The 21228-nt window shown below is 39.2% G+C and overlaps 3 protein-coding genes across 3 annotated transcripts; 2 read left to right on the top strand and 1 right to left on the bottom strand.

Moving 5' to 3' along the window:
* Positions 1-2612: 2612 nt before the first annotated feature.
* Positions 2613-8202, bottom strand: nol7 (nucleolar protein 7). Its single transcript, XM_026149365.1, has 8 exons — positions 7961-8202; positions 7263-7323; positions 6324-6379; positions 6205-6230; positions 5984-6074; positions 5099-5220; positions 4644-4721; positions 2613-3503 (listed from the first exon to the last, which is right to left on the bottom strand). The coding sequence occupies exons 1-8, from the start codon at positions 8143-8145 to the stop codon at positions 3430-3432; spliced, it is 693 nt and encodes a 230-aa protein (XP_026005150.1). The 5' UTR covers positions 8146-8202; the 3' UTR covers positions 2613-3429.
* Positions 8203-8844: 642 nt separating this feature from the next.
* On the top strand, positions 8845-12471 carry epdr1 (ependymin related 1). Its single transcript, XM_026149378.1, has 3 exons — positions 8845-9135; positions 10623-10831; positions 11783-12471. The coding sequence occupies exons 1-3, from the start codon at positions 8900-8902 to the stop codon at positions 11974-11976; spliced, it is 639 nt and encodes a 212-aa protein (XP_026005163.1). The 5' UTR covers positions 8845-8899; the 3' UTR covers positions 11977-12471.
* Positions 12472-12942: 471 nt separating this feature from the next.
* LOC113010229 (gastrula zinc finger protein XlCGF57.1-like) lies at positions 12943-17391 on the top strand. The gene is made up of 3 exons (XM_026149215.1): positions 12943-13170; positions 14371-14620; positions 14881-17391. The coding sequence occupies exons 2-3, from the start codon at positions 14386-14388 to the stop codon at positions 16494-16496; spliced, it is 1851 nt and encodes a 616-aa protein (XP_026005000.1). The 5' UTR covers positions 12943-13170; positions 14371-14385; the 3' UTR covers positions 16497-17391.
* The last annotated feature ends 3837 nt before the right edge of the window (positions 17392-21228 follow it).

The raw sequence follows: 21228 nt of genomic DNA, 5'->3' as shown, positions 1-21228 counted from the left end.
TGTTAATATTTATTTTTGTATCTCTCTATGCTAATCTTTAACCCCCAACAAACTCAGGAGCCAAAATACCCTCTTGTTCATCATTCTTGGTTTAGAAGCAGCTGATTGGCCCCTGTGCCTCTATTGAATGCTGACTCGACTTTTGGTCATTTAAATCAGATGAGAAAAACTGAGCTGGTGTGAAATCGGCCTCTGAGGTAGCTCAGCCATTTAAGCCATTTAAAGTCAAACTTAAATTTCCTGTCTCCTAAAAGAACAAGACAAAAAAACAGAACAAAAAACTGTGTTTTTGTTTTTTTTTTCCTTGAGTACGTCATAAAGTCAAGACCCCGCCCTTAAAAAAAAAAAAAAAAAAAAAAAAAAAAAGAAGAAGAAGAAGAAAATCCTTCGATTTAAATGTGGCTGACCTCTACTTCAGGGACTTCTTCCCGTGCACCTTTCGACTGCGTTCAGTGTTGCCGCTTCTGTTACATCACTCTGTTGTGCTCTGCATTGTTGATCCCAGATCCCAAACGTCCGGTTCCATCATTCTGACCCCACTTTTATGCTGAAGACCACTGATAATGAGAGCCAAGTCTCTCAGGTTACAGCTCGTGAGAACAAACAGCAGTTTTCAGTGCAGGAGTCCACAGGGTCCACGCACAAAGCCGTGCACGTCACCAGCGTGTTCGTGATCACACTGAATGGATGAACAATGTAAATTGATCCCTCGGAGTGAGACTGTAATGCCTGAGGCAGAACATTTGTATAATTGAAGTGAAATTGTGTGGCATGTGTGCCATCATTCAGCAGCTGGTCGTAGAGTAAATTAGTCAGATTTGATGCCCTGCAACTTCTTACATGTATCAGAAATGTCAGAACAGGACTTCCAACTGATCTGTGTTTCGGGTAACCCTGCAAATGATCCACAGGTGCACAACATAATGACCTTGGATCAGCTACATTTAAATCGGTGATGGTTTTTGTTTTTTATGGCAGAGCCTCAGAACTTATATATATTTATATATATATGCATTAATCTGTATCTTTACCTGAAGATGACCTTATTCATGACCATCTCCAGTCCTCATCCTGTGTTAACTTGGCTCCAACTGTCTTTAATCAAACCAGTACCGTCATCAGTGGGTGCCAAAACCTCACCCCTCTCTTTGTATTAATGGAGAGGCTGTTAGTTCAGCTTAAACCATAGAAACAGTAAATACTTTTAACTTGGATAGCAGAAATCTAAATTCTTTTATTTTTCCTAATGATTACCACCAAATTGCCCCCAGAGCTTTTTTTTTTTTTTGTACTCAGCAAAATGCTACCAGGGAGTAAATCTATCCAGTTTTTATTTCTGAACTTCCTGAAAATGCATACAGGTGTTCATTTTTACCCATCACCCCTCAGAGGAGAGCTTTCGTGACCTTGCGGGTTTGTTTTATTAACAGAATAGGGTTTTTTTGTTTGTTTGTTTTTGGCCTCTTAGTCTGTAAAGATGTAAAAAGAAAAAAGACTTTAAGAAGAAAAAAATCCAGAATTGTCACCTGCACTGTGGCTTCCACGTTAAACCAAAATGTATCGCAGCTGTGTTTTTTAGGCCTGTGTTCATGCTCGCCACTCGCAGAGAAACAGGAAGGCCGAGGCTTTCGCTTGACACAACATCCATCTTTTCCTCTAGCCCCTGGCCCTCACATCCACCCAGGAATCCAGAGTTGGTATTTTTTCCTCACGGTGGAACCAAGCTTTCTGTACTTTGGTTTGTTTTTCTTTGTTTTCTTTTTTTTTGTTTGTTTGTTTCTTTGGATCGCAAGCAGTCACGGCATCGTTTAGAAAACTTCTTAGACAAAGTGTCTGTTGTCTCTTTCTGAGTAAGGTCTGAAACCTATGCATGCCATAGTAAAGTGGTGGTAAGATCAAGTTAGATGTCTCTTATTTTATTCTTTTTGTTTCTCCTTCTTTTAGCCAGTTCACGGTGTATAAGGAAGATGTCAACCAGTAAGTTGTCCACTGCTGACTGTGTGTCCATTTGGAGAAAAAAAATGTGCAATTTGTGTGAGGGTGAAAAGATTTATATTAAAAATGACAAATGATGATAGCACGTGTGTGGATGCTGCATGACACCTGAAGCAGAAGTTTAAATCGAGTTCAGTTTAATTCAAAATGACGTGTTCAAAGATTCTTCTTTAACTCTGGGGTTTCTTGCACTTTTACAATAACTGAAACAAAATTCAGTGAATGAAGCCCAATGACCAGCCTATACCATATTAGTAGAACTGACGACTGTGGGAAGGAAGAACCACCTTTGATCAGACTTGGGGAGGGCCAGCTATCTACCAGCCCACTGGTAGGGGAGGTGAGGGAGAAATTGAAGGCATAGAGAGGAAAAAAAAATATTTAAGAGGGAGAGAAAATAAAGGCATATAAACTCATGGGGAGTGAATACAGGTGAGTGGAGACTGCTCAGTGCATCATGAAAAGTCCCCCAGCAGCATGGAAGGTGCAGGGTTGCCTGACACTTTGAAGGCTAATCTTAAAATAGGGCTTTGCTCTCCTAAACTGGGAGCTGGTTCTGCAGGAACAAGATACTTCATCTCATTCTACCTTTAAAAACCACAAGTCAGCCGGCAGTCTGAGAGCAAAGTGCTCTGACAGGATGTGATACTACGAGAGCTTTAATGACAGATCCCAACTTTTCAAGCCTTTGTATCTGAGAAGGATTCAGTGCTTTGGACTGAAAATAGTAAAAAAATATAACAAAAGCTGTGTATGTACATATTTCATGATAAACTACCCATAAATATGTATATTCACAGTAAAATGTCCATAGATTGGCCCTATAGTTCAACTTTTATTTTTGTCTTCTAAATATTGTCATTTCATATTTCAACTCAGGATTATTTGAGTGCTATTTTTCTCTTATGTCTGAAGTAAGTTTAATTACCAAAGATGCTGTGCTGATACTCAACCACGTCATCTTTTGCATTTTTGTTTTTTGAATGCAAACGAACACCTGATGAAAGCATCAGGGTTTTTATCTCAAAAATATGAAATAGAAAACAATCAGCATTTATTCATACAGAATTTTTACAGAAAAAAAAAGAGCAAACATCTGATTTTTGGCCTTTCAGGTATGAAAACACCTTTAACACAAGCGACTGCAGAAAAACACGAAACACAAGAACTTCACATTAAAGCCTTACAAACTTGGAGACGCAGTAATAAAACCTTTGCTTCTTGGTAAAGCCGTGATGAAGAACCTGTTGAAGGACTTTAGTTTGGTAGGATCTCAGTCTTTTGAGTCTCTGTGACAAGTTCAGAGTCTGTATACTGTCCCATCCTGAAGCTTCAACAGTGCTGCTACCCCCTCCTCAGTGATGCTGACTGTTTTGAGTCCTTATAAACAGCCGTGGGGAGAAGTGTGCTCACAGGCTGCTTGCTTACGTCCCATCAACAGGAGGGAAGCTGCTGTTTGTGGAGCCACCTCTTCTTCAGCTTCTCTGCTTTGGCTTTCTCCTTAGAGGCTGAAAGATCAGACCAATAAGTTGGTTTTTTTAAAAATGTGACTTATGTCCCCACAGCTTTCCAACTCAAACACCCTTTAGAAAGGACATCGAGAGTAAATATGCCAGTCTGAAGACTGAAAATTGGGAGTGTCGTCGCGGTCTCTGCAACAGGACGCCCGGGAGAGCGAGCGCCTCTCAGTGAGACGGGACATCATTGTAGCAAAACTCAAATTGAGACAGATCATCGTCTTTACAGACTACTGCCACAGAGTGTAGCTTGCAGGTGTTTATTTTAAATCAATAACACAAAGTATTAAGACCAAAGAACAAAAAACATGGCGGTAAAATCTCTCCTGAAAAGCCTCAGGGGCAGAAAACCTGGTGAGTGGTGACAACAACATTAATAAATATCATGGCATAAATCTGACCTGTGTGGCAATAACCGCAAAATTCTGTAAAAGATTTAAAGAGATCAAACCAATGACAGTTAAACAATGTGCAGGTGTGCACAATCCAGGTGTGCAAAGCCTGCAGAGACTCGACCATATCTTTACTCGTCTCACACAAAGACTTCTATAACAAACAGGTTTTACCGTAACTTCTCGATGAACCCATCTGTAACTGTGACCTCAAACTTTTCATGCCTTTGACCCCATTTTACAGATAAAGCTGAAATCACTGTGTACTTGGCTGTAATTGGGGTGACCAAAGATCTAAATTAAAGTATTACCACTTTGCGGCCATCTCTGCAACACCTAATTCCCTGGTCATTTATTCTCTAGAAATTATACTTCTATCTACACGCAGTTTCATAGTAGAAAGCAAAAAAACCATCCACCTTTACTACGATAAGTAAACCTGCCCGCCTCCACCACACAGCTGAGGCCACCGTAAACCTCACCTGTACATGTCCAACATCAACATCACTGGCTCATATTTCCACCATCTTTAGAGCTTCAAACTTTTCTGGGATTTGTATTCAGGCCCCACCATCTCTTTTATAACAAACTGTGCAGAAAGTAATCAGTTAAGAAAAAATAAAGTCTTTTTTTTCCTTTTTAAGCTTCTTATCTTTGGACGACACATTGCACCAACTGGACTGTAAAAGCTGAAGTAAACTTCCTCTGGTCATCAATCTCAGGCTTGTTCTGAACGTACCCCAGTCTTTCTTGACAAACTGCACTGCCGCACTTTTATTCCACCCCTTCTTGTTCTGGAGGGACAGCATCTCATTATCTGAAAGCAGAAGGACATTAAGATTAAAAACACTGAGCAGAACGCCGGTCTGAAAGTCTGAAGACTGAAAGCTGTGAATGTCGTCGCGGTCTCTGCAGCAGGATGCCCAGGAGAGCGAGCGCCTCTCAGTGAGACGGGACGTCATTGTAGCAAAGCTCAAATTGAGACAGATCCTCGTCTTTACAGACTACTGCCACAGAGTGTAGCTTGCAGATGTTTGCTTCATTTTACATCAGCAACACAGAAGCTGTGTTCACTCAGTATTAAGACCAAAGAACAACAAACAAGGTGATAAAATCTCTGCAGAAATGCATCTCCCTGTATCATGGAGTAGAAAACCTGACAAAAAATTAAGTATGGCGGCGCCACCAGCTTACTTGTGGTCCTGCAGGTTCCTGGTCCGTACAGTCTGGACCGGATGAACTCCTCGGCCACCTGCTGTTGGAAGGACGCCAGCGTTCGCTCCTTCACCGTCGTCACTGTGTACTTCCCCTTCAGACTGACAAACAACACGAGTACAATAAAAGGACGGAAAGAAGAATGCGTGTTTGATCAGCTTCACTTTAGTGAATAATGATCGTCTCACATATATCAGGATCAGTTTGAGACTTCTTCAGTAGCACCAGCATGCACTTTCATTGGATCCAAAAGGCTGAGAATTAAAACAAGTCTCTGCACACAGAGTCCAACTAATATCCTAAATTTAAAGTGCCCAATGAGGTGAGAACAATGAAAGTATCACATTTCTGTATCATTATTTTATTGAGAGGTTTTCAGCATCTTCACTTCCTCTCTGAAATGTCACTGAGTGGATTCTGATCAGTGGGTCCAGCAGTCAGTGAAGTGCTTGGTAACAACAGGTTTTGTCTAATCGTGGTGGGTGAGGAGCTGCAAACTGGCTTTCATCAGTGAATCAAAGTTTGTCTACCAATATTTTATCTGCAGAGATGTTCCCAAAACAATCAGTGGGTCTCTCCTGCTAATGAACTCCAGCTCCACCATCATGAACCATCGCTGGAGGAGAAACTCATGAGGACAGGCTGGAGCAAAGTCTTCATTAAATTAGACTGAAAAATATTAGTTTGAGACACTTCCTGTCTTCAAATACATCATTTTCTCTTGTTTCTATTGGTGCCTGGTAATGTGTAACAACAACAAGGTATTTGCTGACCACACTAAATAATAAAGAATCTGGCAAGTCCACCCAAGTAAAGTGTCTCTCTTAAACTCTGAAATAAAATGGTTTAAAAACATTGACATACTTCCGGGCATTTGCCAATTTCCCACTCCTTTTCTTTTTCTTCTTCTTCTTTCCATCTCCCCCCTCTTTTTCTGGCTTTTCCTCCTGTTCACCTGGGTGAGGACAGGTTGATTTAGCTGAAGTCACAGATCTGAAGTTCAATCTGCTGCTCTACAAATCAGTGCCCAGTCCTTCCACAGCATCAGCTAAATGGTTAAAGATGTATTAAGAAAGCTTCTTTACCTTCATCTTCAGACTGTTTCTGCTTCCTGGAGAAAAGAAAAAACAAACAAATGTTGTGAGCACTGAGTGAGTTGATGGAGACGATGTGTTAAATCCAAGAATTAGACAGGTAAACTTACTTTGAGGAAGCTGAGTCGATTTCCTCCAACACGTCAGCCGATAAGAGTTTTCTTTTCTGTGGAGAAAACAGTCTGTGAAACTGCAGGTTCACACATCTTTTAGTTTTTCTACGGCATTAGGTCACACTGAAAGGCAAAAAGAGAGAACTGTTTTTTGTCACTTTGCATTTTGAGCTAAAGTGAAAAATGTCAAGAATGGGACTGGAACAAAACACTGACATCCTCCTCCAGAATCAATCAAACCAGGCGTGCTACTTCCTGCCTCTTTACTGTAAAGCTAAGCAAAGTTAACCACCCTGCAGTGAAGAAGACTCACAGGCAGAGGGATTAAAAACAATAATGAAGAAAAATAAATAAAACTCTCCTCCCCATCATTTCCTGAATGTTGCTTTAATACACCTCAAACAGCACAGCGGTGTCTCCTTCTGAAATGAACACCCTCTGAACTCTTTTCAGATAGAAGTAAAATAAAAGAAAGCACTGATGTGTGATTGGGTTGAGCCTGGATCCTGAACTATGAAGCAACTTCAGCATACTCAGGCTCTCCTGATCTGGCTTCACTTAAACTAAAATCAATAGTCAGACTGTAATGGGAGTTAAACAGGTTCTGCACTTTCTGAATCTGTTAGTCCGCTTGTGTTAGGGTGATGTAAATTTCATCTTTAGACTTTAAAAAAATACTTTAGCTCATATTAGTGTCAATGCAGTGAGCTCTGAGGATTGGTGACACCATTTTCTAGGCGATCCATTGTTCAGCAGGCAGTAGTTTTGAACTTGTCCATATGTTTTCTCAGGAGCAGGTTATGACTTCATGAGAAGTTACCATGGTTATGCACCCTGGTAAGAAGGTAAATGCATTTGTAAAACTTAAAACTCAGGGTTAGACAGGGTCCAGGCCTCTGAAAGTATTTGAAACCATTTAAAATGACACACACTGACCTTCTGTTCTTGGAAGAGCTCCTGTCTCTTCCTCCTCTTCTCTTTTAGCAGCTGCTTTTCTCTGCAAACAGAGGAGCATTTCATCAGGTTTATGGATAACAATGACACAAACACACAACTGTACAGCTTCTGCTGATAATGTAATAACACTTATGGGGAATTTTTGCTGGTGGCGATCAAGCGTAAGCCATTCTCAGGGGGACTGCTAATATTCTGGTCCCTCATGTATGAAAATACTGCAAAAACCGGCAAACGCCTCAGGATAATTTAGTGATCCGTTTGTGGCCCTGCTGAGGTCACCCTTAAATCTGACTAGACGTGAAGTTTATGACAGAACTGTTACAAATGTGGCTAATAAAAAGGCCTCTGAGTGTGCAGTCCATATCGGGTTTATTTTTTGACGCTTGAAAAGTTTCTCTTTTAGACATTAGCCCAACTAAACTTCGTCAAACAATTCAAAGATCCAGACCAATTTGATGACACAGAGCTGTGCGTCTGAGAGTACACAACAGCTAAAAAATACACACGTTGTGAACATGAATTTTGTTAAATTTCGTGCTGCCGATTTGATATACGCCTACGTAAAAATTACGTAATGTATCTGTAGTGTTCACTGGAATAGAGACATCTGAATGCAAAGTTTTTTGAATGGAGTTTGGCCCAACCGTCCCAGCACAGGTTAGCTAGCGGTTAGCTACCTTCTAGCGGTATCCAGCGCCTGTTTCATGCTCCGCAGAGCCGCAGCTTTGGAGTCTTCAAAGGTCACCTCCTCTGGAGCTTCATCGTCGCTAGACTCCAGCGACAAGGTGAAACTCTCTGCGGGCTTTTCGATGCCCGCCGTCTTTGACGACGAGCTGGCTTTCCCACGTTGTTTCTTCGCCATGTTGTCCAGCGTTGTGAGACGTCATCAGGCCACGCCGCACACAACGTGACGCAAAAAGAATGAACCCGACTGATCGACCAACCAATGACTGCAGCCCAACAAACAAACCGTTTTAGATAGATCTAAATGAGCGAATGATAGGATTATCTAATTCTAGAAAGTTTTCCCATTTTATATTTGTATTAATTTAATATTTATTTAATAAGTTGTTTGTTGTTTTTGCAGAATATATTTCACCATCCATACAATTATGCCAACATTTCAATATCTCGAAATGTCTAGTTAGTTACTTCTGAGTAAGTCAAACTTTTGAGATAGAATATCATCTATATTACAGTTAACGTTTAACAATTTAGGTGTTTGTAACTGTAAAGTTTGTTGTAGGTAGTATTTTCCAACAGATTTTTATTCATTTATTTTAAATTTAAGGCCAGTCTCTCAAAATTGTGACTTTTTAACTTAAATTTTCGACTTAAGAATCTTGAAATCAACTTATTCAGAAGTTTCAGTCACTAAAATTTTCAGATAATAAGTCGAAATTTCTATTTAAATCTGAATTTTATTTTATTTTATTTTTTTGTTTCAGTGGCGGAAACAAGTGTCTATATTTTCCTCATTATGTGCTTGTTTTGTAATATCTGGAGGAAAATGTTAACTACCTGTGCTTTAATTTTGAAAGATAAAACCGGAAAACCATCTCCTCTTTATTCTAGGGATCTGCCGGGCTGTTAGTAGTGAACGGGACTCGGGCACAATGCACCGACTTCTGCTCGTGTTTGTGGCCGCTGCTGGGGCCTCTGTCTTCGTCCTCCCGCGGATGGATGCGTCCCCGGCGGTCGGGCCCTGCGTCGCCCCGCTGCAGTGGGAGGGAAGGTGGGTTGTGTACGACCACAGCACCGGCAGGAACAGCCGAGCCGCCGTCTCGTACGACGCCCTGAACCAGAGGATCCGAGTCCTGCAGCAGCACAAGAAGCACACCCCGTGTCAGAGGTAAGACCAGTAAATAAACACAAAGTAAACATGTTGTTTACAGACTGCGTTTTATTACTGCACACAGTCAGTGTGAAGAGTTACAACAAAACAAGCTGCAGCTGTAAATCTGCGCTTAATAATCTCCAAATCATCTATATAAGCATCACTCCATTTATCATTAATAATCATTAATAAAGCTGATTTATAATGGATTTGGTCCCAGCTTTAAGCTCTTCTTTTCTGTAAGATCGGCTTTGTTTTATAGTTTATATGTATTTTTATTCACAAAACCAACCCATAATTTACACCCATAGTTATTTATACTGCAAACACTACAAAAAGTAATAATAGTAGTAGTAATAATGATTATAAAGGTCATATTCGATTAATGGATAAATTATTTTCCCATGCGTTACACATCAGTGCTAAAGATCAGATTAAAAAACACATCAGAGACTGACTTATAACTGTACTATTAATCTATAAAACAATGTTTTGTTTAGTTTTTTGCATTTTTGTGTTCTAAAAAGGGTCATAAACAGTCTGTTTGAACACTTCTCAGCCTGGACTAAAGTCTGGAGTTGTGAAATGTTCCCTGGCTGGTAAACGAGGCCACAGAGCGACTTTGGAGTGTTTGGTTTGGGCACAGAGGACTATCCTGCCAAAAGTAACCATCTTCAGACTTTAGAAGACAGAGACACTATCAAACTCTTGGACAGTTTTCTTGCTGCCGAAATAGATGCCCTATAGTTTCTGTGCATAAGAAATGGAAGTAGGAGCCACGATGTTGCCCACTGGTTTTGGATTCTGCGATTTGAATGTTGAATGTTTTATGTTTTGGCCACTGCTCAGGTGGTTTGCTTCAACTGGATGTGACCATGTTTGGATGAGAGCATGCAGTGTTATCACACAGATCCAGCAAGTAACAGACTAATAAAATATTAGACTTTACCAAAACTGAAGCACAAACTTCTTAAACACCAGGATATACGATTTGTTAGATAATTTATTAAAAATGCTCCAAAAGGCACCAACAGGACAAACACAGTGGAGCGCTCCGGTTCTTTCACTGGATTTACTGGAGCTGAGGCCAAACATAGAAATGATTAAAACACATTCCAGTTAAATCAGCCTCTGTAGAGTTCTCATCAAGGGGAAAACTATCCATAGACACCAAAAATGGGTTTGTAGCAGGCTGTAAACATGATTAGTTCTACTGTAAAATCGGTCATTTGAACCTGGGAGTCTGTGCAGAATGACTCAGCTGTGGAGCCGGACTCTAGTGGACATTAGGGGAACTACAATTTCTGATATCTTGAGATTGGCTTTTAGCTCCGTAGGTTGATGCTTGGTGGTGAGACTTTTTTTCACAGTTCAAAACTATGAGTCAAGCAATATCTATTTGATCTTTTTTTTTTCCACTGTTTGTGTTTATACACCGCTCTCTGTGTCTTTTGTCCTCTGCACAGTCCCATCCAAAAACTTCTTTAACCTCTTTGTTTCAGGTTTTTTGAGTACATCTACTTGTATCAGAGCATGGTGATGTTCCAGATTGACCAGAAGACGAAGGAATGCTCAAAGATCGCTCTGACTGAAGCCTGGGATCCCTTCGATGTCCCTGATAACTCCACCTTTGAGGATCAATACTTCATCGGCGGCCCTGGGGACAGCATTGAGGTTCAGGAGTGGTCAGATAGGAAGCCGGCACGCAAACGTAAGTCTGAGATTTTTATGCTTTCAAACAGGCCATAGTGAGTGCTGAAGAGTTAGGTCAGTGTTAGCGTAAATTCAGCACGTCCTGCAGCTGCTTTATAATAACAATAAGCCCTTTCACTGTGGTTTTATTGAATTATGAGAGTGGCTGTAGCTTCTAAATGACTTCTTTTCCACGAAAAAGAGTAATTCTACATTTTACATGCATCCTTTCGTGAACTACCCCACACTAATATACAGTACTGTGCAGTACTGTTCCTTTATATTTATCTAGGAAAATGTAATAAACAGTATATAGGTGTATAAGGAGTTGAAAGGATGGCTTGACAGTCAATATGTGGTGTGACCACCTTTATTCTTCAACACAGCCTGAACTCTCTGAACTCTCTTAGGCAACTTTCTTGTAATTTATTAAATAATCTTCAGCAAAAGTTCTCCAGACGTCTTGAAGGACATTCAAAGCTTTTCTGTGGATGTTGGCTGCTTTTTGTTCCATTCTCTGTCACATTGCTTTAATAATATTAAGGTTCAGGCTCTGTGGAGGCCAGTCCATGACTGAAAGTGGTTTTTTTTTCTATCCAAATATGCTTTTATTGGCAGTGTGTTTCATCACTGTCATGCTGAAAAGAAAGCCGTTCCCAGTCAGATTCTTCCTACATCCAAAATCTGACTGCACTTTTCTTGGTACAGTTTTAGATTAGGCACTGGAGCCATGGTGGTGGAGATGAGGTAAGAGTGGTTGATCCAAAATTTGGGAAGATTGTTTTTATTGGTTTGAGAGGGGTTACTACAAGACATTCTCCAATGATTTGCCAATACAGCCACAACTCCCACTACCCACTGTGAGAAAACTTTTGGTTTTTGTGTGCTGCTTCTGAAAAGGCACCGAGGCAGAGCTGGCACCTCATCTGAAATCTGCTATTTCAGTAACTTGTCCTCGTCTCTCCACCAGATGAGACCTGGGTGGGCGTTTACACCATGAAGGACTGCTACCCAGTGCAGGAGACCTACACGAGGAACAGCAGTGTCACCACCTCCACCCGCTTCTTCAGCCTGGAGCTGGGAATCAGCGACCCCAACGTTTTCACCCCACCGAGCACATGCCAGTCAGCCCGGCCTGAGAGGATGGTCGACCTCGAGTGCTGAGACCTCATCAGATCTCACCTTTGACCTTAAAAGCTAAACTGCAGTTTAAGTCTGAAACCGCTTCCCTGTTTAGTCATTCACTATTGAAGTATACTGACATTTTGTTTGAGGTAAAATTACAACTGTACTTTAGTCTGAAACCAGTGCCACAGTTTCAAAATTCTCTACTACAAGAGTAGCACTTACAGTAAAATAACTCATTCTGCATATGCCCTGTCAGTTAAATACTACTAATATATAACTACTACAGTTCAGCGCTTCCCAAACTATGGAATCAGGACCCTCGAAAAGGTCAGAAGATGAGATCTGAATGGTTTTAAGATGATTCATGGGAAAGACAAATCGTTACTATTTTGTAACCTGCTTTTATTTTGTGACTTGTATCTTTAAATTTCACTACGACATTTGGGATACTTGTATGAAGCATGATGTGTAAAGACTCAAAGCTAAAACTGTCAGATATCACTGGAATAAAACGATTATTTTCCTCTGAAATGTTGTGAAGTTGAAGTATAAAGTAGTATGAATTAAAATACTCCGTACAATTACCATAAAACTGGATAAACACTTTATGAATGCAGTAGCTTTCTATAACTGTCAGACACTTTAAGTAAACATTATTTTTTTGTGTGTCCTCACTTAGAGCCTGATGGTACTTTTGGCTATAAAATCCATCACATGACATCATTCAATTACGTTCAGTTAACTCTGTGCTCGAAAGGGACTTTAAGAGTTTTGATCTCATTATTACAATTATGGGTAAACCATCATTTCCAGACTGCCAGCTTTGAGTTAATTTCCGTATGATTCTTCTTTTGCCATTTAAATTTATCCCCCAGAACTAAACACAGTAAGAAATGTAAGCAGGTGTACGTAGATTGTTTCCCTTATTTTATAGACATTTTATTACCACAAAACCATTTGAATTTTAACATCAAAGAAAGCTGATGTCTAGTCATGGGGGAGGGGTGTGTGTGTGGGCTTTTGATGCCTCTAATCTGCCCAAAATCCAACGGCGAAGGGCGGAAGTGACGCAACTGTCAGTGCTCAGGCGTCATTTCCGTATTTCAGAGAGTTTGTCAACATTAGAGACTACCGGTGGTTAAAAATCGATCGTGCGGTATGAGGGGGAGATCAACCATCAGAGCAGACTGCAGGATATGAAGACAGCTGAGATAGAGTGACACATAACAGGTGTGTAAAACTGTGACGGTGTCAATGAGCTAACATAGCGCGCACGAGCTCAGTTTGAATGCTAACGGACTGAAATCAATGAGCCGGTGTGAGCTAGGTTTTTATAGAAATAACACAAGTCCTCCTCTTGTTTTTAAATGAAGGGTTTTAGCATATAGCATCCGATAAGATACAGGGGAGAGTGACTTTATTATAAGCTGGTTTTTATACATTAAAATCAAAGAGTCGGTGACAGGAAGCTTCTGTTATCAGCACTGTGCTACCATCGGCTCTTTGTCCCTCAGCCCGCGGCCGCCTGCGGGGGCAGGTGTTCCGAAAGTGAATTTTTAAACGAGTTTTTTTTTTTTGCAACATTATGTTTGGCCTGTATAAACTAATAATAAGGGGCCAAAATAGCCTCCCTCTGTCTGAACCTGCAGGCTCTCCCACACAGTGAGCAGCAAGAACAAGCTTGTGAGCATAATAACTGTATACATTCAGACAGAGCTATGATGGAGTCTTCTTTCAGACGCTGAGCGTATACAGGACAGTAACAGACATTAGAAGACTCAGCTCCTGCAAAGCTGCAAAGAAAATAAAGTCCACGTGTGCTGATTGTAAAGAGCTGTTTTTGAGACATCCAGCACTGACTGACGCAGACCAAACCAGAACCAAAGGCAGGAGCGACATTATTCTGATAAAAATCTGTAGGTTGGTCTGTTACAATAGATTATTTCCATAAGATCCACCACATCTGCCCTGCAGCTTCATTTAATACACTGATCATTGCAGTGCTCTGAACTCACCAATGCACATGTTCATGCACTGACAAAGATCACCTGTCAGTTAGCGCCTCAGGTTATATCCTGAAATAAAAACATTCTGTTAGGACAAAATAGACTGTTTCCAGCATTAAATCATGTAAATGGACTGCTCATTATACAGCACTAACATTCACAATAAACTAGGGTTTAGTATCTTGGCGTGCAGACTGGCGCAGTAAGTCAAGCCACAATATTACATCTTGTTGAGCAGACTGGTGCCCATGTTAATCTGTGACAAACGGCGGCAGTTAACATGAATGTGTTTTCTAAGTCACTAACGTGTTAAACAGCAGATAGAGTGAACGTGTCACATCCAGGTATGGCAGCCTTTGCTCACAACTGTATTTTCCTGTCATCATATTGGTAACATTTTTCTTATGTCCCACTGTTCCTCAAGACCTCCCACAACAAAATGAATTGTGAGAAAGAGGAGGGTCTGGATGACCAGGAGAGGAACAACAGCCTGGACCAAAAGGACCCAGATCCTCCTCCAATTAAAGAGGAAAAGAAGGAACTCTGCATCAGTCGAGAGGGAGAGCAGCTTGTAGTGAAGCAGGAAGCTGAAGACATCATCGTCTGGACCGGGGAAGAACAGCTCAGACTCCTGGATAACATGTGGAAACCAGAAATAAGCTTACGCAGCACAGGTTTGTAAAACCAGCCAGCTAATGAGAGATATATTTCTACAGTTTGATAATCACAAACATCGAAATATTGAGATAATTTTTGCAAATTAGAATCCAAGAACTATGCAGTCACTTGCACCAGTGTCCAAAATGATCTGCCACAACTGAAGAATAAATTTCATTGGTAAATGTGAGTGACATGCTCACAAAGTAAAGACCTGCTAATAGTTAGGATTATATTTTCTCAATTGTGTGTTTTCCTGTTATGTTTCTCCTTTCAGATTTCCCACAACAGCATGACTGTAAAGAGGAGGTTCTCACAGACAAGCAGGACTTTAATCAAGAGATGAACTCAAGTATAAACAATGATGACCCTTCACAGATGAAAGAGGAACAGAAGGAACTCTGCACCAGTCAAAAGGGAGAGCATCTTGTACTGAAGCAGGAAGAAAGCAAGCATGTGGAATCAACTAGAAATGCAGAGCTGAAGAAAAGACCTCAGATAAACAGAAATAAGCGACTGTCGCGTAAATCTGAAACATGTGAAAACTCTGTAAAATGTGACATTTGTGGAAAAACCTTTTACTATAAATCCTCTTTGACAAGACATCTAAGAGTTCATAAAGGTGAGAGGCCACATTCTTGCAGCACCTGTGGGAGAGGATTTAGTCAGATGATAAACTTGAAAAGTCACATGAGAGTCCACACAGGTGAGAAGCCATATTGTTGTAGCACCTGTGGGAAAACATTTAGTTTCTCATCACCCTTCAGAAGCCACCTTAGAATTCACACAGGTGAAAAGCCACATTTGTGTGGCACCTGTGGAAAAAAATTCTACAAGAAATCAGATTTGGAAAGTCATATAAAAGTTCACTCGGATGAAAAGCCCCATTCTTGTAGCATGTGTGGTAAAAGATTCAAGCATATGATAAACTTGAAAGTTCACATGAGAATTCACACAGGTGAGAAGCCTTATTCTTGTAGGATCTGTGGGAGCAGTTTCAGAAAGAAATCATCACTGGAATGTCACGTAAGGAGTCACACAGGCGAGAAACCATTTGCTTGCAGCATCTGTGGGAAAGGATTCACCCAGACACCAAATTTAAAAATTCACATGAGAATCCATACAGGTGAGAAACCATATTTATGTAGCACATGTGGGAAAAGCTTCATTAGCTCATCAGAGTGCAAAAAACACATGAGAATCCACACGGGTGAAAAACCATATTCTTGTAACACATGTGCGAAAAAATTCACTTATAAATCAGGACTAGAAACTCACATGAAAATTCACACAGGTGAGAAGCCTCATTCTTGTAGCACCTGTGGGAAAAGCTACGCTACAATGGTATACTTGAAAATTCACATGAGAATACACACAGGTGAGAGGCCATATTGTTGTACTACATGTGGAAGAAGATTTAGTAATTTAACAGGATTCAAAAATCACATGAAAATTCACTCAGGTGAGAAGCGACATGCTTGTAGCACCTGTGGGAAAGGTTTCATTCAGCTGCAAAACCTGAAAAGGCATATGAGAACTCACACAGGTGAGAGGCCATTTTCTTGTAGCACCTGTGGGAAAGGATTTTGTGGCCTGTCCGGTTTAAAAAGACATATGACAGTACACACAGGTGAGAGGCCGTATTCTTGTAGCACCTGTGGGAAATCATTTAGAGAATTATCAACATTGAAAACTCACATGCGAATTCACACAGGTGAGAAGCCATATTCGTGTGGCACCTGCGGGAAAAGTTTCATTCAGTTGGCACAGTTGCAAAACCACCTGCGAATTCACACAGGCGAGAAGCCATATTTGTGTAGTACCTGTGGGAAAAGATTCCGTAATGTTACGAACATGAAATCTCACATGACAATTCACATGACGACTGGTTAAATGTTTCCTGTTTAAGAAATGTGTCAGTGTAGCATGTGTGTTAATAGTAGAGCGAGCAATGACAGTGCAAATCACACCTGTGGGATAAAATATGATTATCCCACAGGTATTATTCAGCTCAATACGGCATATATTTATTTTACACAATAACTAACTGTAACAATTGTTTATTCTATTAATTGTCTTATTCATATGATGCAGGGGAAACTCTGGTTTTATATTTGTCTGACTTCATATTTTTATTGTTTTAGGCTGTAGAGGTGACAAGCACAAGTTGTAGATAAACTTGTTCCACTAAACAGCTTTGTTATAGAGAAAGAAGCTTATATAAGTTTTTTTTTTTTGTCACTTGTTGCTTATTATGGCAAATATTTAATTTCTCTGTTGTTCAGAGGTTTCACTGCACAATATTAAAAGCAGGGAAGTGTCACACAGAAGACACAAATATATCATTATGAACTTGATGTTCATTTTCATGAAAATTAAACTTCAGAAGATGCTGAAGGGTTTTGAGTTTTATAAGGTTTAAATAAAGATGTGTTTTAAACTCATGGCTTTTTTCTGAGTTGTAAAGTGAAGTCCCTACAGTAATAGAGAGAAAACGCCAACAGTCACATGTCCTTCTATAAACAACAACTTGGTGTAAGTGGGAAGGAAAAACTCTTTAACTTAAAAAATTGTGGCACTACATGCAGTGGTGCCAACATTAGCCATGTTAAAATGTTACCGTTAACAGGTGGTCAGGCTGTCCGCAGGCAAAGACTCAGAGATTTGGCTCTCCATTTCACAGCAGAGTCCTTTCACATTCTTCACATATCCGTGTTGGGCAGAGTGTAGAAACAGCTGCCGAATGGCATTTGTCAAATTAGGGTTTTTTTGAGAGTTTAATTCTTTTTTTGTGAAATCCATTTTCGATTTGACATATTTATCAATGGATTAATAAATCATTTTGAAATATTGATTTATAAATAGTCTTTATTTAAAATGTAATTATTAAATAATAAGTTACTTTTGCAATGTTTAAATAAATAAAATAATTTAAAAAATACATTTGTAACTGAATTTGCAAATGCATTTTATTGCACTAACAATTCAAAATTGCAGCATAAAATTTTTTGGGGGTGTGTGTGGCTCTTGTGGTCCTCCATAATCATGTTGCTCAACTGGGCAAACAAAATTACTTGATCAGAGATTCATCCAGGAATCATCCTGATCACAATCAACCAATAACACGAGTAATGCGACTCCATGCGACTTGAGTGTGTGTCTTTATTCTGGTCCTTGATTTTGTAAACTTTGTTTCTTTTTGTCAAAATGTTGGCCTTAGTCCCATGTTTTTCCATTAATCAACAAGGTTTAAAGTGGCTTTAGGTTAACCAAACAGGAAAATATCCACTTTGGGGTTTTCCCATTAATCCACACAAAGAGTTGTTTTTTTCTGGTCAGTGAACTTTAACCTTCTTTCTTTATGAATAAACTGTAACACCTGGAACTTGTCTGAGTTAACATGAGCTGCAAGTTATGTTTTCTTTTACACTTGGGTTTGTTTAATATATTGTTTTTTCCCCCCGTTGTGTTGTAATTGATAATTTGTGCTTGATGAGTTGTGCAAATGTAGGCTTCATTGATCTTTCAGAGTATGGCTTGGGAGTATGTCTTCAAATCAAAATCATGATCAATGAACATTTTACCATGATTATGATTAACCTTTCATGCATGAATTATGACAACCTCAATCTGGATTTTCACTCATCTTTAGGCATGAAAAAAAGATTTTTGAACTTCATTTTTAAGTTTAAGTATACCATTAACACTGACACAAATCCAAGAAAAGAGCCTTTGAATAGCTGTCCACTGTAGTGACCACTACGCGTGAAAGCGTTAATAAATATGCTAGTAAAGCTTAGATTTTCTTTCCATATTTTGATGATAGTATTACTCTTGGTCACTGAAACAATTTTTCTCCCAGTTTCCCGTTTTCTTCTATTTGTTTGAGTCTTGAAAGGGTTTGAACTGCAGGAGGGGAGGGTTTCTGTGCGCACACACACACACACACACACACACACACACACACACAGTGCCTGAGATTACAATAAAGAACATCCCCTATTAGTGATGAAAAAGAGCCAACAGGAGAGAAAAAACTTGATAGTGACTTTCTGTCAGGGCAAGCAAATCAGGCAGTACGTGCCCAGTGAAATCTATGAACACATATGATCTAAAATCTGAGTGGCCACAATCTCTCTTCTTGCATCTCAAACAGCATTCTGTCATAAAGCGTCTTGCCTATTTGCAAACTTTAAATTACTGCCATCTTGTGACAGTGATCAGTTTTTCAGTTGGTCAAGTTGATCTTCGTTCAACAACTTTACTTTGACATTAAATATGGCACACAGGGCTGGTTCAATTTTTTTTTTTTTAAAGATCACACATTAAACCATATTATTCGACACAAGTTTTAATTAGATTGTGTTGACATCTTACAATAAATGACCCACATCACAAAGAAACAGTGCGAGAGATTAAATATACAGGACAGGATAAAAATCAAGTTTAGTCTTCATTAAAATAAATATCACCACAAAATAACTAATGTTCATAAAAAAAATATGTTATGTGTTTCTTGATCTTTGTCAGTTTTTAATCTTATGTAGTGTAACCTGTTTAGTGGCTAATAAAAATATCAAACTAAAACATATTTAAAACTAGGATGAAATTAGTAGAATAATATTTTCTTTTTTTCCATCTCGGTGATGAAATAACCTTCAGAGCATATTCAAGCTGGAACTTTGTCTCCATGGCAGACTTCAAAGCACTTATAAAAGCTTCTGAAGCTGAAGAGTAAACCTGCTATTCATAAACTAAAAAATAAATGTTACTTGTTGACTTCTGGGTAAGTCTGTGTCAAATCAACAAAGACTTCTGCTAGCCCATCTCAGATTTGCATAAAAATTTTACAGTAGAAATTTTAAACATTTATACTGATTGCCGTGAAATTTTAGTTTCATATATTGAATAGTTTTTTTTTTTTTTGTTTTTTTAAATGGTCCAATGACCCACTTTCAGCCCTTTCCCCCCCCTACTCTACCTACCTACCATTTTGAGTCCTACTGCTTACACAACTCTGAACATTTTTATTCAAATTAGAAAAGGTTCAACAGAAACTTAAATTTTATAGAAATTTAATTTGATGCTTTTTAAGAAATTAAATCCTGTCCAGTCTAGCAGCTTTTAAAATACGAATTATGGTGTAAAAATCACTTTTGTGCCAAACATATGTAGCTTTTCCAAGATACATTCCATGAAGTCTCTATCCGGTTGTTCAGTCTGACGTCACTAGCCGTGTCTGGGTCTAAACTCCGCTGCAGGTCCATATATCAAACGATCACTGTGGCATTACTGAGAGTTGAAAAACTGTCTAAAGTCTTTCATCTTTAATAAAATGATCAGCGTTCTGCTCTACCAGGTGTAAAAATTGAGTTTAACATCCAGGCATCCATGAAAACGGAATTTATGACATTTAACGGAGTTAGAAGTTAGCAGGGAGTTAGCTCGCTAGCTTCTATCTAAATACAATATAGCATGTCCTGACTGCGGGGTTTTGGAAACAAATTAAAACGTACAGCTCTGTTATCACTTCCAACATAAATGAAGACAGAAAACTAAACAGCAGTGACGCTTGTAGGGTTACTGAAGTTGGGCTAGCTGGTATATAATGATGTGCTACGTGACCGCTAGCGACACAGCTATGTTAGCATAATATAAACAAGCTAACTTTTTTTCCACTCGATAAAAGTTAACGTGAGTGTTCTCGGTGGTCAGGAACAAATGTAATCGCATGGCAGGATGCTGTAAAAGGACCAAACTTCAGCCAGGAGAACAACTGAGATAATCCATCCACAATACGAGGTTAGTCATTCATGTACTGCTGCATGGGCTGGGCTGTAGTTACATCCTAAGGTTTTAAAAACTGAGCTTAAATAAATGATTAGTGGTAATAAAAGCCGAGGGAGGTCAACAGTGATCACTGACTGTTTTAGGAGCTTTTTGAGATTAAATAGAAGAAAATACATAACATTAAACATGTTAACAACACAAAAGCCATATTAAACGCAGACTACTTTAGACCCGGAAGTAGGATTCGTCGCGTCATCACTGAACAACCGGATAGGCTCCTCTTGTTTATGTTTCTTTTATTGGCTTATTTCATCATTTTATTTGTGTTATTTCAGTTATTAGATTATATGTAACATAGTATATTATAATATGACAATGTCTAAGCTGACAGGCAGAAGAGGAAAAAAATACTGCTTTTGGACAACTCTGATAATTCTTGTTAAAATATGAAAAGAGGGAAAATATGCCCACACTTTGAAACATAACATTGTTATGTAAATTGGAGAAGGCTCAACAGAAACTTTCTGTTTTGATAAAAATCAGATTTAATGATTTGATTAACCTCCTAAGACCCAAACTCTTCCACGGCATGCATTTTTAATTTATCTTTGATATCGGGGCATATTGGGACCTGATGAATGTAAAAACAAAGAATTACCAGATTTTTTTTTTTTTACCTGATTTTTGTTTCTAAGAAAAATGAGAGCCACATATGAGGATATTTGTTTAAAATTTCGATAGAACAGTAGCAGTATAATGTCCTCATTAGTGGATATCAGGCCATTGTTGAGCAAAATTTAGTATTTTGGTCTAAATAACCCAAAATGTGATGTCC

The sequence above is a fragment of the Astatotilapia calliptera genome, chromosome 18, assembly GCF_900246225.1.
Source record: "Astatotilapia calliptera chromosome 18, fAstCal1.2, whole genome shotgun sequence".
Taxonomy (NCBI): Eukaryota; Metazoa; Chordata; class Actinopteri; order Cichliformes; family Cichlidae; genus Astatotilapia; species Astatotilapia calliptera.
Note: the sequence above shows the minus strand (reverse complement) of the source record. Positions and strands in the feature narration are given on the sequence as shown.

What these genes read in the sequence shown, in the direction of transcription:
- nol7 (XM_026149365.1), bottom strand. Translation starts at nt 8,145, where the DNA reads ATGGCGAAGAAACAACGTGGGAAAGCCAGCTCGTCGTCAAAGACGGCG. An exon ending in AGCTCTTCCAAGAACAGAAG is followed by an intron (nt 6,380 to 7,262) that starts GTCAGTGTGTGT and finishes TTTTCTCCACAG; the next exon opens with AAAAGAAAACTCTTATCGGC. An exon ending in AAATTGGCAAATGCCCGGAA is followed by an intron (nt 5,221 to 5,983) that starts GTATGTCAATGT and finishes GTTGTTTGTCAG; the next exon opens with TCTGAAGGGGAAGTACACAG.
- LOC113010229 (XM_026149215.1), top strand. Translation starts at nt 14,386, where the DNA reads ATGAATTGTGAGAAAGAGGAGGGTCTGGATGACCAGGAGAGGAACAAC. An exon ending in AATAAGCTTACGCAGCACAG is followed by an intron (nt 14,621 to 14,880) that starts GTTTGTAAAACC and finishes TTCTCCTTTCAG; the next exon opens with ATTTCCCACAACAGCATGAC.
- epdr1 (XM_026149378.1), top strand. Translation starts at nt 8,900, where the DNA reads ATGCACCGACTTCTGCTCGTGTTTGTGGCCGCTGCTGGGGCCTCTGTC. An exon ending in AAGCACACCCCGTGTCAGAG is followed by an intron (nt 9,136 to 10,622) that starts GTAAGACCAGTA and finishes TCTTTGTTTCAG; the next exon opens with GTTTTTTGAGTACATCTACT. An exon ending in TAGGAAGCCGGCACGCAAAC is followed by an intron (nt 10,832 to 11,782) that starts GTAAGTCTGAGA and finishes TCTCTCCACCAG; the next exon opens with ATGAGACCTGGGTGGGCGTT.